The sequence below is a fragment of the Amblyomma mixtum genome, chromosome 4, assembly GCF_055824585.1.
Source record: "Amblyomma mixtum isolate Tamu chromosome 4, ASM5582458v1, whole genome shotgun sequence".
NCBI classification, from domain to species: domain Eukaryota; kingdom Metazoa; phylum Arthropoda; class Arachnida; order Ixodida; family Ixodidae; genus Amblyomma; species Amblyomma mixtum.
The window spans coordinates 56,125,390-56,141,679 of record NC_143015.1 but is presented as its reverse complement, the minus strand read 5'-3'; the positions used below and the strand labels follow the sequence as shown (position 1 = coordinate 56,141,679).

The 16,290-nt window shown below is 45.9% G+C and overlaps 1 protein-coding gene across 1 annotated transcript in view; it reads right to left on the bottom strand.

Annotated features, from left to right (window-relative positions):
- The window catches only part of LOC149346536 (uncharacterized), a 138,910-nt gene that overhangs the window by 35,404 nt on the left and 87,216 nt on the right, over positions 1-16,290 (bottom strand). Inside the window, exon 4 of the mRNA XM_089541370.1 lies at positions 12,261-12,616. Coding sequence (XP_089397496.1) covers positions 12,261-12,616 — 356 coding nt within the window. The remainder of the gene's footprint in view (positions 1-12,260; positions 12,617-16,290) is intronic.

Sequence of the window (16,290 nt, the reverse complement as noted above, 5' to 3'; positions counted from 1 at the left end):
ACATTCTTTGTATTCATTTTATCGGCTCTGAAATATCTTTAAAGAGTTTAATGACATCTCGAACGAAAGAAAGTGAGTACCTTTCCGCTAAATTACTCTTCTTCAGGGAGCTAAATGGCTCACACACGCTTCGAAAGGAACTAAGTTCCTTCCCCTCAGTATCCTTTTAGTAAGATACATTGGTAACCTGGTGGAGCTAGGGCTTGATACAGAAGAAGTCAGTACATGTCCGCGCCGAAATTCGAAACCGGCGTAAGCGCATGACTGTTTATTGCGTGACAAATAATAGATGGGCTTCCGTAGAGAAGTCAAGAGGCTGCGAGTGGGCAGCGCTAAAATGTGACACTCGTTCAGTTCCCAAGATTACTGGAGAGGAAGTGGATTTCTCCCTAGTTTTCCGCTCCGCAGCCTTGTGAAAATAGGGCAAGATATCCAACTCAGTTCAATAATGCCGCCTAATGAAAATTGCTGTCGATTATGTATTGAGATTTTGCACTCCTCCCCACAGCGAGCCGTGAGGAGACATGTAATTGCAACCAGCAATACTTTCGAAAAAAAATGTACGAAAACGAGGAGATCCGTCGAGGAGGCCTTTCATGCGGGGCGCTTTCACATAGGGGCCAGGAAGAGAGTTGGATATAACTCTTACTGGACAGACAGGCAGATGATATCAACACATCGATTTCAATGCCAGCTATGAACAAAGAATAGAAGTTTGGAGTGAGAGTTACACACCTTATTTTGAAATCAAAATAAGGGCTCCGCCATGCCAGCTGGCTCGCCGAGCAAGCGCACTTGCGCATGAGCCCACTTGTGTCGCGAAGGCCAAAGCGAACTCGCGTCGCATACTGGAAGCTGACAGATGCGCCTGTGTCGTATACGACGCCACGGCGCGAGGAGCCAAATAATCGCAGTAGTCCTCTCGCGAACATATATGATCCCGCAATCTTTTGGTCACGCAGCTCATCTACCGAGGGCCTCCACTAGCGTTTCATTCCTCCTTGGATGCTACCAGTGACATCCAGGAGGCAGGATTTCTATCTTTTAGAGCCCTTGTACGATCGCGTTTTTCTTATTTCATACGGTCAAAGGGCGACAGAACCGCACAAGCTGGATAATAGTCATCCGGCTATTCTGTGCTTCTGTGCGAAGGTCGTTCAAATTCAACTTCTCCCTCTCACCTACAAATCACCTTTTCCTGGCCGTCATTTGTGGCTATTTTTTCTAATTGTTTTTTCCTAAATTTTATCTTGGATGCCGACCCTTTTCTCTTATTTTAAATTGGTTTTGCCTGCGATAACCTCTGGTTTGGAGCTGCCTTTTCTAGCAATTTTTTTTTGTTTTCTGTACTTCTTGATAGTTTTACAAAAAATAGCAAATATGGCCGTCCGTGGATCGAAGCGAGAAGCCAGGCCTAGATGATGGATACTATACGCCGCTAAACATTTAATATCGTCCGCAAGTGGCACGTTGGCACAAGTGGCACATATGGCACTTTCCCAGAGTGCATGACTGTTACACTTTAAATAAAAGTAAGGCTTGGGCAATTTGGTACTGTGAGCTTTATTAATATTTATATTCCGAACAAGGTTGATAGCGCCCGTCTTTGTCTTCTTCCAGCTAATGCTTACCTTACTTGAATTAATCCGCAACCTTTTTACCTATTGATGCTATATTTTCCCGAATATTTAACATACACCTATCCCGTCAGAAAAGCACGAAAAGCGCCATCCTTATCGCATAAGCTTCCTGTTCCCATAAAGCATTTACTAACAGGCCTGATATCAATGTGTCACGTTGCCTGTTGTTCCTTGTTTTGTATTTATTCATGCATTGCTAACAACTCATATGGAGTATCTGCCGCCGTTAGGCTATATGGCCCACAAGCAGAGGATAAATTGAAAGTGATCTTTAATATCGAAATATCGGTTACAAAGAGAAATTAGTAGCGGGATTACTTTAACAAAAACAGAGCTTTTGTTAGTGAATAAAGGGTCAAAAAATAAAGTATGGGAATTGCCCAGAGTATTTCTTCACAAATATTCAGCGATAACATCGGCATTTTTTCATTGCGGATGTCTAGGGCTCAGTTACAACACCATTAGCTTCCAAACAGATATATCAGACTGCATCTTGTTTTTTAAGTGACTTGTAGGATGTGAGGAGGCAGGAAAAATCGCTTAAGGTTCATATGAAATTTTCTCAAAAACATTGTGCATTTTGCGAGCAAAAGTAATCATGCACTCAACAAAGAACGCTGTCGATTTTTAGTACCCGCAAGTATTTGATGCAGCTGTTCCCATTCTTTTTTTAACCGTATCACATGCAATCAGGAGCCCTTACAGTTCTGTCTAAAAAACTGCAATGGTAAAATTTTGCCAATGCATGCTTCTAAAGGCTCATACAAGGACAGCTTCGTATGCGAGTGACGACGGAAGACGTTTTGAGGAATTCTTGCGATGCCGAAGCCACCGTGTAAATCAGAGGATTATGAGGCGTTCACGCTTGAAATATGGTGGTGCAGAATTTCTTCGTCTTCCTATAATATCTTTTTTTTTTTCGAAATATTGCCGGTCTTCAGTGAGAAAAGAAGCAGTGTAGATGTGTGAATTTTTTTAGTCAAATATTTTACCCAAGCATCTTCAAACACGCTCTGCCGCTCACATACCGGATTCAAGGTTACCCAAAAACACTAAGCGCAAGAGCTTTCATTGTGATAGTTCAGCCTAACTGCTACTAAATGGAATAACCTGAAGCCGAAACGGAACAATAAGTGTTTTTCACTTTCAAGCGACACAGGAGTTCAAAGTTTCTCAACAACTTCATAAAAACAGCCATTACTCAGTAATATGTCGCTGAAACGTTCTTTTCAAAAGTTTATCTGCTTGCGGAAAACCAATAACCGTAATCTGAAAACGAAAGGCAGACTTTCCCTTCGTCGAAGCGCGTCTTTCAGAAACTCTCGTTACAAATAGAAACAAATGATTGCCGTCAATGCGGTGCACAAAGCACTGCAGCAGAGTCATGATAATCGGGCAAGCTAACATAAACCTTAGTAGCTGACACTATTGGAATAAGCGTGAAATAGAAACTTTTCAGGAATCGAGCAGTCGCCAGCAATATGGGCCATAAAATGGCTGTAGCGGGCATATGCCTGCAAGTGTTCCCTCTGTGGAGAAAAAACAATGACTAAACTTGTAGATACAACTACCCCTATTTCTCAAACCAAACGGGCTTTGTGAGCACGAGTTGTCGTAGGGTTCCTGCCACCCATTGCAGATCACAAAGGGTACCCCTTTATACGGAAGGCATTTAGATAGCTTCTTGCATCTTGTGTCCTGGCTACCGGAGTAAGGGAGCACTAGACTACCAACTCACTTTTCTTGACAGATCATTCGTGCATTTTCTTTCTTTTGCCGCAAGTTGCAGAAAGAAAGATTTGAAGGGAATAAAAAACAAAATAAACAAAATACTTCAGTCACGAGCACTACGAAACATATGAAAAGTCAACAGACTAGTGCTACTGTGTCTGCTCAAAATAACTTTTCTCATTCTTAGATCAGGTATGTTGCCAGGAGTTTGGTAAGCTCGCATGCTTTCCACGCGGAACTATAACTAATATAACTATAATATAGCTATAGTTATGTTATAGTTATAGCATAACTATACCATAACTATAACTATAACACCAACTCTTAGATAACGTCAGCGTCAACGCTGGAATTAATGCAGTATGGCCGAACCATCTAAGGCATTGGTCATCAGGCTAAATCATTCTCGTAGAAATGGTCGCAGAAAATTTTTGGCCCTGCTCGCTGCCCGAAACCGGCCACTGCAACCTCGAGCAAGACGCACTGTGCGACTCCCGAACTCGCGATTCGGGAAACGGAACGAGAAAAACAAGTATCGAATTACGCCTCACAGATTACCTCTTACGAGGTCCCCAGAGGGCAACAAACATCAGGACTCTTGCATCGAGGAAACTAGGCACGCAGGCGCAGTTCTGGAGCAGGAGTCTTGTGTCTGTTTGGGAGTTACCTAACTGAATCCGACTCTGCATGCCCTCGGTAGTCTGATTGTGCCTCATCGGCAATAAGATTCTTTCCGGGTTACTCTGTACTTGTTGTCTAACAAAGTGTGGTAAGGGTTCCGTGGATGAGAATTGCTCACTCGTGCTGCAGCATGTCGAACAACTTTCAACGTGCTATAGGAAACGATGGAGACTGGCACATTAAGATGTGGCAGTGTTGCAGAGCGTCCCTTTACTATATTGTGAGATAAAATTTTTGAATACTTTTGCTTTACTCCATTCTCTTTCTGGGCCAGAATGGGAATGAATGTTATTTACTGTTTCTCGGTAGTAGGCCAGGGTGAATTATTCGGAGCACACTTGCCGACACAATTGAAGCTAACACACGGCACTGTCAGTACTAGCAGTAATGGGCAGCGCGCGTGGTGCTTCAAGGCTTTTATTTTTGTGTACGTCTAACAAGTCTGCCTTACAAAAATGAAGGTCTATGCTAAGTCCTCTGCTAAAATATTCGTAATTTAAGTTTCCAGAAACAAGTCAACCTATGAAAGCGCCGTCGCCAAAGTGCCACATAATGCGGAAGAAGAATCAGAACAAATTAGTAAGATTTTTAGTCCACTGGGTTTCTTTTTCGTGTACTTCGCCTGCTGATTTCTCCTAGGTTTCTGTGTCTTCATGTACTTCACACCGAGTCTTCTCCTTGATATATAAATTAAAATTAGGATGAAAGTATTGATTCACATGACATGCTAAATGGATCGATAAAGCGGCAGATGACAGTCGAAAAAATTAATTAGTAGCGAAACAGAATGCCTGAAATTCGAAGCCAAAAACCCAAGTGGATTTTTTATTTACTAATCGCCTATCGATACCACTTTTTTTTAAAATAAGGTCTATGAATTGTTATTACCAACCTTAATGGTCATTGGTGGACACATATTACGGCCTCGCCATGCTATACACGTCTAATTTGTTTAATAATGCTAAATAGATATAACTGCCCGTGTCATTACTTCCTTCTATATTACCTAGATTATAGTCGTCTCCAATAGAAGCGGAAATAATGGTAAACCTAAAACTCTCCCAGGACGTGTACTACTAATCTCTGTGCTGCTGGCAGTCCTAGGGTGGAAATCACTGGCACAGAAATAGCCAGATATTCAAACCAGCTTTCAGGAGCCCTTCTTTTACCTTCCTTAAAGACAAAATTTTAGAAAGTATAGCAGTAGTCTTTAACTGCAAAATAACATCTCATAACATGTTCCCGTGATATCCGGGGCTTCTGATTTGTAACCGTATTTATGTCAACAAAGAGGCAATCCCACCGCGCGCTAATGCGCCGAATCACTCCTTAACTGAAGCAGCTAACCGAGCCCAGGCATTGCGTATAAACAGCCTAAAGTGTTTCTGCAAAGAGCCGTTTGCAATATTTTTCATCTATTTTGGGACAATACTAGGGCAGCACGGAGCTTAACTTTATCTTTCGCTTGTGTCGAAGCTGGAACAAGGTAACGGTGCCTGCCTGCACTTAGCAGCACCATGAATTCTGTTCAGCGAATAATCTGGATGTTCCTGTGTGACTCCGCCTGTGACCGCTTCTGCAATTCCCAAAACAGTAACACCTTCAGATGGCAAAGTAAAAAAAAAAGTTTTTTTTTTGCGCTGAAAATTATTTCTTTGTTCAGTAGTACCAAGGCTACTATTCATTCCTGCTCTTTAGCAATGTGAGGAAGTCAACAAAGCGCCGTGTGAAAACTTGAAAAACGAAAGCAAACACCCCAGGAACCCGCCGCGGCGCCTCATTGGTCGAGGCGCTCATCTACCGAGCCGGAGTACCCGGGTTCGAATCCGAACGCGGCTTCCGCGTTTTGATGGAGACGGAACGCAAAAAGGCGTCCGGGTGCTGTGCGATGCCTGTGCACGTTAATTGTCCCTTCCCTTACGGCGCGGTTTAGGTGTCCGCCGAGATATGTGAGACAGATACTACGTCATTTCCTTTCCTCAAAAATCAATTTGCTAACACCCCAGGGCCAACCAAATTTTTCAGTCTCGCGCACTTTCGAACCCGTCGTGCTTCGCCTTTGCATGCCGAATCCTTTTACTAGACGTAACCAACTCCCGATGTTATACTCAATCTTTTCATGTTCTTGAATGTTCTTACCCACTGATTTTCTACACGTGGCGAAGAAACTTTTGTAACATGAAAGGCGTTGCGTAATGAAGAATTGTTTTTGCAGAAGGAAGTTCTTCTAGCACTTCGTGGATAAGGCGGCCTGTAATAAATGTCATTTATGAACGACATAATCCACAACAGATGTGAAGGATGCAGCAGCCTTTGCGCTGTGCGGAATGCCAGCCATCTTTACCACAAACCATTGTCGACTGCGGTGCATGTGTATTCGGCTATCTCTTTGTGTGCTTTTCTTTACTTCGGGATGCTGAATTTGAGCAAGTATAGTCTGTGACCATCACTTATTTATATTCTGGGTACTCCTTATTACGCGCAAATTGTCCAGTTGCTCTGAATAACTTCACGCTACTACCCAATGTTGGGTCTTCATTTTGGAAGAAAACTGTAAGAAGCAGCAAAATATTACTTGTTTTCCATCGGCAAAGCTTTTTATGGGGACATTTCCGAATTCAATTACTGATATTCGAGAACGCTATGAACTAGTGTTGAACATGTTGAATTGCTTCTGTGCTAGGGCACCAATTCCTCAAGAGCTCCATGGCACAAAGACTTTATTTCTTTGCTCCCCGTTCCCGCAACTGCAGCTATCTTTCGGTCAGTGCTGTCAATATGAAGAAAAACGCTGAAGTGAAAATTTCTCCACTTTCTTTCTAATTTTTTTCAAAGCAAATTTTCCAGTAAGGCTTGCGATTGAAAGGTTCCCTAACCAATCATTGTTAGCAGGCGATTATGAGCACTTCAAAGACCTACTAAAACGGTGAAGACGACTGCCTGTAGCGCTGTGGCAGTGAAATCATTGTAGAGCAAGTTATTGTTTTTTTAAGCTTGGTAGAAATTATTTGAAAAACCCTGTTGTTTTAAAACCTTAGGGTCAATGTGGTAATTATATAGGTTATAAAACCTCAACCGTCGCGCAATCAGTGCGGTCGTGGGTCCGTGCAATATTCTCGCCACCCTTACAAGGTAAACAACTGAATAGCAGAGCCTATTTTTGTGGGTAATTGCCTTCAAGCAAGGCGTTCTATTCGCAAGTGGTTGAACGAAATGAAGCAAGTTTTTTGCGGGCTCTTTTATTCTATAAACAAAAGCGCCCAAGTTACGGGCTTCTCGCCGTAGTCTACAGCCAGAAAGTTTCTTCCGCACTGCTTTGTAATCGTGGAGTCGAATGAATAGCTTAAAATCATATTTTTCATCGACTTGCTTCAAGAGATTCTCGGTGACTTTGTATACTATCTCACATTACTGGCCAAAGCCTTAACACCAGCTTGTTCAAAATGGGAATCACGTTCATCAGATTAGACTGGTAAAACAAGGATTGAAGTCTAATTAAACTCCGACAGCGAGGACAACGTTCTCGCCAGGTTTTTCCGCATGACGGGAAATCCCTAGACGAGTGAAAGTAAACTTCAGCGCCTGACATAGTGGAATGTTGACAGTATTAGCACTAGTTTCCACAGGAAGTCTACTGCGTTTTGGAAGCGAAACAATGAAGCCAGGACGCTGACAAAAGACTCCCCTTATTAACCGGCACGAATGACCGACAGGAGGACGGTATCTACAAGCCGGCAACTGGAGTGGCAGTACGCGTAAAGAGATTTCGCGTCCTTTTTTACTGAACGTCTGTTCGAAGTTCCGTGCTGGAAGTCATGGCACAGAATAAAACATCCACGCTTCAAAGCACGCTGCAAGGCAGAGGAGTGAACAGCTGACCGCCCACTGTTCCTGCATGATATTTGGTGAAAGGCGCTTTTATTTGGTGCGGCTGCCAGCACATGCACCGTGGCGGCAAACATACAAAATTATCTCGAGAATTTGAAATTTTTGCCGTTCCCTATTGATCTGCCTTGGCAGACATAAATGGTCCATCGGACCGCAAGTGCCACTTTAACTCAGAGTTTTCAGCGCGTGGGAAGAATATGCCCTCGGTATTAACACTCTCACGTATTGTCCGCCTCGCATTGCAAGATCGTCCAATGGCTGGTGGATCGGGCTTTACGTGAAGCACAAGCCCGTGGACTCCTGGACCAGTAGGAGACCACCCTGGAAGATTTTTTTTTGTGTGTGTAGTAAAGTTGTTTCCATCCATCCATCCAGGCTAGGCTGCACAGCAGATCTTTTCAGGCAGAATCTAAAGTGCGCAGACAGCATTACTGACCTCATTATCTAGAATATTCCTTATCATTATTATTATCTGGAATATTGCCTTCACAGTCGTTATAATGTCCAAGCGCGATTTACCAATATTCGGCGCTCAACGTAAAAAACGAAAAAAAAAAACTAACATGTTAGTTTTCTCCAGAAGTTCTTAACAGAGGGAAAAAAGAAATACGAGCATGCATTGAGCTAGAGCGAATAAGATGCTCTGTTAAAAATATATTTTTCTCTCTGCTCTGTAGTACGCAGAAATGCTGGCGCAACGCCAGAGCAGATTTTCTGTTCCAAATAATAGCACGACCACTTACACTTTCCAATTCGTCTCTGACCAAACACCTATGGTCACTACTAATATAAACTCATTTGGCAGAGTAAACTTTTTCTCCTTAAACCTCACTGCTTCTTTCCTGGTTATTTCGTTGTTCTTTTTCTTACGCGATAGCGTTAAAGGCGCCGTTCGCCAGAAAATGCGGTGTCGGCGTCGTCGACGTCGGCATTGTGAGCAAGAAATCACGAGCATGGCTCTGGCAGAATGGTCTCCAGAGAGCAACATCGTAGGCAGGTGGGTTAGCCTAGGTCACGTGACCTAGTGGAGTCATCACAGCCTGCCTACCGGATAGTCACAACCTGCCTACCGGAGAGTGAGCGAACTGCTCCCCCCCCCCCCCCCCCCGTGGCAGGTGGCAGTTGAACTAATTAGTGGTCCCCCGGGAGAAGCAACCTTGGTCACGCAAGTCCCAGCGCTGGGAGCATCTGCCATCGCAGAGCAGTGGCGCATCGCTAGACGGCTGTACCGCTCCACCAGGAGAGGTACAAGGACCCCAAGGATCTATGAAAGTAATGTAGACAATGACCTCATATATGGGAATTGACCCATTACGTTGTGGCGTCACTCCGTTAAAGCGGAGCTTATGTCTCCCCTCCAAATTTTTTCCCTCAAATGCTCCGCTCTGATGTCCGCATATCAAAAGAACTATGTCTTTCCAAAATAACATTGTTGGCTTTGCTTTATTCTTGATTCTTCCACTTAAACATAAGTCGCTAACGAAGCCGATTTTTCCAATGATTCCTTCACTGATTTCTTTCTTTCAGTGAAGATTACTTTACTGATTTATTAATTCGAGACGCACACGGCGGAAGCCAACAGTCACCGAAGCCAACCGATAGGCATTTCTACATCAACCTCAAAGAGGCCTAATGTGGCCTCTTTATCAACGTATATTTAAACCCTAAAATTAAAAATGAAATGTTGAAGGCGACTTGGGACTTTGCAAGGCAAAGTAATTATGGTCCCAAGAGTGAGTTCATATGAAGTTATGAAAAGGCACAATATCCAACCAAATAATGGAAAGACAGTGGTATTTACTAGACTATTGCACCAACGCTGTTACAATATTCAGATATCTTTGACGTCTCATATGATCCATCTACTGTCAGGGTTAAAATGAAATCACACATCGACATGCAGAACAAATAATTTCGCGACACTTCACAGTTGAAATGAGAAAGCTTCCTTTGCAGCATGGCCGGGCTCCTTGAAGCATTGTAGTTGGGGTTGATCGTAGTAGGGAAGAGCCGTCTTTAGGGCGACATATCACTTACGGACAGCAGTCAATACTGTGAAGTCGCAAGCTTCGAAAAGGTGGAGCTTAGACTGCGGAAACTCATCCAAATAAAATAATATTGAAGATGTATTTTAGGTAAAGAAGCCGTCGCCTAGAGGTTACGGCACTCACAACCTTTGTTGGTGATGCGTGTTTCAGTATAGCCTGTGCTGCCGGGCACTGACAGGCTTCCAATGGGCCCAAGCTTTCCCCTAGCCCGGTGCTCTTCTTCTCCGTGGAGAAATCGTTCCATTAGTTGCTATTCAACCCCACGTAGAGCAGACCAGATGCACGTTAGCCTTGGAGCACTTTGGCCAACCTACACCTGCGCCGTTTACTTAAAATTGGCATCAACATGTCCGTTACAGGTTGCTATTTCGCACGGCTTAATTTGAGGTGTATTTAAAACGGAAATACACACAATTTCAATGTACTCCAACGTTAAACGTTCAATTACAAGACAATTAGTCAGTTACTTTTAAACAAATACCTGTCCCCCTCTTGCTGTCATTAGTGAAAGTGGAATGTTAAGTATAATGCTGAAGAAACGAACAACTATGGGAAGTTTATTTTGGAAAAGCGCTAGCATAACGACAACGAATTTCCTGTTTTATGGCTACAAAGGGTGCTTTTCCTTGCATAGCACTGATAGGAACCAAAGCAGGAACATGCGACACAGCCATATTTAAAGCCCCAGGCATAGGCAGTGGCCGTCTTGTTTTGAATTCCTTATAGATCCCAAAAAGTGTTGAGAAATGATCATCTGGTTCAACAAATTTATGAATAATTCGATGCATGTAGAGTTCAGGTGCAAGGCAGCGGAACATCATGCTTCCATGAGAGGGATACTGTTTTAAGGGCACCCAGATAGTGCATCAGATACAGAGCAAAACTTCTACTGTATAGGACGGTGACATTCGCTATCTACGGGACTAGCTTTAGCTAAAATGCCATGGCGAAATTCAAGCGCTGGTGGAGGACAGAATGCACTTCAAAAACAGTAAACTCCACCCAAAACTGATGTGCATATCCATTTCCTTACCCTTGTGTATTTCCGCCGCTAGCATGCACTTATCATTTCTTCTTTTTCCTCCTGAATTATATTTTAGCTTAAAATCTCTACACTGATATTCTTTCCTTTATTCAACTCTGCCAATCGAAAAAATTCCCGTATTGCTGCCTTGATTTCAGTCCCTGAATTTTTCTGTCATAACACCAAACAACTGCGAAACGTCAACAACACAACACTCTTCATATTGTAAAAAAACTTCTTAAAAAAAAAAGATATTTCTTTTTTAAATGAAGTTTTTTTTACTTTCCTTATAATCACAAATTAAACCGGTACTGAATGGCCTATAAGGAAGCGGCATTTCTAAATCACTTCTGCAGCTTCATAGGCGAGCTACCCTCGTTCATTTCTTGCTCGCGTGTTTTATTACAGCACTGTACCTAGTACCACGCGTTGTTTACATTAATTTAATTTCTTTTGCTTCGTTCTTAACTTTGCTACTAAATTCCGAGCAGAATTTTTTTTTTCAATCTTATAGCACGTACAATGCTTCCACTACACTTTCACAAATTATAGAACCACGTGCAAGCGGTCTCTGCATTCATTCATTTTTCACACTGAAGGGTATTGTTATGCAAATAAACTCTCAGGTTTCTTGGCCAAACAAGTTGAGGACTATAAGTTTAAGTCACCCATTGAGAAACCCGAGTTGTACAGAACAAGCTTCTGTAGCGGGATAATTTCTCTCTCCAGGTGGTGAGAGTGGTGCGACGACTGAATAACAGATATGGCGCGACGCGCACTCTCCTTGGTTATATTACTTGGTTTATCGCACCGACACTGCCCTCAAGGAACCTAGAGCTCATTAACTCTCGCTCTGATAGAGCGACACATATTAGACAGGATGCCGGACACCTATCAACTTGGTCCTGCTAATTTTGTGCAGTAGAACAATACCCTCTCTCGGAAGCAACGCAGACAAAACACTAGAAGTTCATTTCGTTTATGCCTACACTATTCCCTGCCATGACACGCCGCCTTTACAGCAAATATTCGTATGTTTGCGTCCTCGATAGTGTAACGGCATACGACCTACGCTAACCAAGAGCGCGCTGCGGTATACAAATAAAGAAGAGGCGCGGGGCGAGCGCGAGGGGAGAGCGCGCGGCGCTAGCGCGAGATGTAGAGAACGAAAGAGAACCGCCGCGGCCGGTTGTGTCTGGGTCTCCTTGTTAAAGTCGTACACCAGCAGGTCCTCGGCCCCGACCGTACCGCGTGTCAGGGGATTACGGCAGGTCTGTTCAAAGGGCTCCAGCTGACTGTGGGTACAGGCCACGTTCCAGGTTCCCTCAATGCCGGCGAGACCCGATGGGGACACGCCGTAGTCTAGAACGCCCAGCGTCAGCGACATCGCCAGCACGGCGCTCACGTTGCGGCCGTCCCTCAGCATTTCCAGTGTCCCACTCAGCGATGGAAGGCTGTAGTCGTTGATGTGCTCGTGAGTCCAGGAACTGGTGGGCTCCACCCTGCAGCCCTTCACCGGCAACACGGGGGTGTGCGAGATGGCGATGAACAAGTCCACGTTTCTGGCGATGTCCGTCGGGAAAGGCAGTGCGGCCCCCTTCGCGCTTTTGATGGCCATGAGCATCACGCCCATGAAGGAGAATGCAACGTGGAGTTGGACACCGGCCCAACAGCTCGCGTTCCTTGACGTCAAGCACGCGCTCCTCGAGCCTCCTACGTTGGCCCATTACAACGAATCGGCCCCCATTGTCCTTCACACGGATGCCAGCCAAGATGGGCTCGGCGCTGTCCTTCTGCAGGAAGACGAGTCTGGTGACCATAAAGTCCTAGCTTATGCCAGCCGCCAGCTTTCCGACGTTGAGCGCCGCCGCCACTCTTCAGAACTCGAGTGCCTCGCCGTTGTCTGGGCCGTCGAGAAGTTCCGTCCCTACTTGTACGGCCGTCACTTTACCATCGTCACGGACAATAGCGCTCTGACTTGGCTGCAGTCTGCCAAACACTTAAATGCCAAGATTGCACGCTGGTCCCTGCAACTTCAAGAGTATGATTTCACCATAGTGCATCGGCGCGGCTCTGCACATCAGGATGCCGACTTCCTTTCTCGCCACCCTTGTTCCGTGACGGCTTTGACGGACCTCAGGACTGCGCAAGCGCAAGATCCCGACGTTGCTGCCATAATCCACTCCCTTGGCACCGCCGTCGGCGCAGGTCTCCGCAAACTGCGCCGGGTCTATCAAATGAAGGATAACCTCTTGTGTCATGTGAAGTGCTTCCGTGGTCGACCACCCGTGTGGTTGCCAGTTGTGCCGGCAACACTGCGGTCGCAAATCTTGCGCGGCCTACACGACGCTCCCACGGCTGGTCACCTTGGTCGCAGCAAAACCTACGCACGAGTGTTGGAGAGCTTTTGGTGGCCTAATATGTCCAAAAACTCTTCGATTTCGGCTGGTCGCTGGCCGGGTCGGGGTCGTGGGGCGTCGTAAGAGAAACCTCGGATGCCCATTTGCCTGTATGGGCAGTACCTGAGGATGTGACCGTCTTCGCCGCAGTGGAAGCATAGTGGGCAGCGCTGGTCGGGTGTTCTCCACTCGTCGCACTTCCTCGGCCGTGTGCGACTCTCGTAGAACGAGCGGGTTGGGGCTAGAGGGCGGCGGTCCAGCGCAGCTGGCTGAGGGCGATAGGAGCTTGGGTCCCGTCGTCGAGGTGCAGGACGGCGCACTGCTGCGGCGTAAGTCATGGCTGGAGGCTCCAGAGGCTGCGTGGTGGTCGGTGTCACACCCAAGGCCTGTTGCACCTCGTCCCGGATGACGTCGGTGAGCGAAGTGAGCTGCGGCTGCGTTCCTGTTGGCAGCAATCGTCGGAGCTCTTCTCGCACAATTTCACGTATAAAGTCCCGCAGGTTATCGTTGTTAGCGGTGTTCATGCAGCTTGCTGACAAAAAGAGCTGCTGGCGGTCATTCTTCTTCGTTCATGTTTGCGTTGGTACGCCGGAAGAGAAGCTTCATCTCCTCAGTGTACATTGCAACGGTCTCGTTTGGATGTTGTATACGAGACTGTAGCAGCTGCTGGGCTCTCTCTTTTCGCACGACGTTCGTGACGATCTTCAGAAGCTGCTCCTTGAAGGTTTCCCCGTTCGTGAGGCTAGCTTCCTCATTCTCAAACCAGATTCTTGCTGGTCGCTCCAAGGCGAAGAAGACGTACCTAAGTTTCGTAGCATCATCCCAGTTCATGAAGATAGTCACACGGTCGAACTGTTCCAGCCATTCTTCTGGGTCGGCGCCAGGCGAAGCGTCGAAGGTTGGTCGCACCGGGGCTGGTGAAGAATGATTGGAGTCGTCGTCTGGGGCAAGCTCATGGTGGACGTTGCTACTGGCTTTCGCTTCCTGGTAGGGTCCGGAAGAATCCCGAACTCAGGTGCGTCCCCTAGCAACGTCGGCTTGAGCGGTGGACTGGACTCAGGTCCTGCGGTGAATGACTCAGAGGGCTGGCGTCACGACTTGTAGGCGGTGTCCGGAACATGGAAGGCTACCCAGCACCTCCACCAGATGTCACGCTGTAGTGACGGCAGTCCAGCGGTCAGGAAGACACCAACCAGTCATGGAAACGAAGCTCTTTATTTGGGCTGACTTGCGCCCACAAAAGAACTGAATCACTCGGCGGCGGCGTAAGCAACAAACGTGCTCGTCGGTCGTCGAACAACGAATGCCCGCTGCTCGCGGCATCGTTAAATTTAAAGCCGGCAAGGAAACTTCGAGATAACAGGTCGATATCATCTATAGTAATCTGGAAACACCTAGATGCAGGTCGGCATGGCTGTGATCAATCGAGATTAGTCCGGTCGCCTCTCGCGTCACGAACACAAATGATAACACCCCTTTCCTGCGGCCTTGCGCGAACGAACGGACACTACAATGATACGTGGCAATGTGGTCAATATATGAAACCAAGGTGGCGAATTGCTGCTATGATCCGATTGATTTCCTACGTTTAATGTTTATCGCAAGTGCGACAGACGCTTGCGGGAGGAATGCGCTCCGGAATGAAAATGAGTGCGCGTGTCCATTTACATGATGTTTAAGATTTTTGTCGGTGTTCTAGAAGCCTACTTCGGAAGTTGGCAGTGATCTCTAAGTCCGAAGCCGCCGCGAACGTTGGGTCACAGTGTGCATTGGAGTGCTGAGGTTTTATTGCCGATACTGACTTGTTTCCTTTTTTCTTCATCATCATCAAGTAACGGCGCGAAAAACACAGACGCGGGACATATAACAAGAACAAAAAACCAGCGCTGTTTCTTTTATCATATGGAGAGCAGTTTGCCAGAAATTCCACGGTGTTTCTGTGTCGTCTAACACTACTAACCTTGGCTATCGTAGCAACCGCACTGCAATATTAGTATGAATGTTTGCACCTTTTATTTGTTCACGCTATAAGAGGTCCCAGCACTCGGTTTTGTCATTCGCTTGGGACGCAAGATGCAACCAGAATTATATCGACTGATCGGAGCAGCTCGCAACTGCTCCCACTTTGCTCCAGATTATTTCAGTTGTTCTTGGCTACTAATATCTATGGTTCCTTGCCAGTTTTAAATTGATCGCGGCCGAGAGCGCAGGCATTGTGTTCGGCGACCGCCGAGCACACTAGTTGCTATGCCCCCCTTCAAGCCATGCAGTTCTTTGTGAACGCAGGTCCACTCAATAAACAGTTTCTTTCGGGAGCACGAATAGTGGCATCCGTGGTACCTGAGCGAACTTTTCGTGCTAAAATTTGCGGCCGCGTATTCTACAGCCGCAGGGCTTGTTTCGCCGAGAAAAAAAGAGCTTGTCTTAAAGCAAGAACCACCGTCAGCGCGACGTGGGAACTTTAAAAACTTCAAGCGGGGCCGCTTAGTTTTGGCGGGTAATTTCTGGACTGTGCGCCTAATATTGTAGACGCCGTGAATGTGCGTTGACTAGATGCTTGGGACGTGCATGCAGAGAAGGGTGTCAAGGCAGCGCCTCAAGCGGTGACGGCAAGTCGCTAAACTAACAGCATACGAAGGAGTGCCAATGAGAGAGTGAAGGATGGTGGCGCCAGCTTGCGGCATAGATCCATCTTGAAGCAGCTGGGCGCATATGTTTATCTAGAGACTCCATAATTAAATTTTTCCACAAATCGAGACATTGTCAAAGTTTTTTTGCCGTTGGCGACAACTCTGAAACGTACTATGGAATACAGCGAACATTTTTTCGCAATATTTTCTTCGTGTCACAGCTGCTGGTTGTTTCGAAGACTTTGCCGA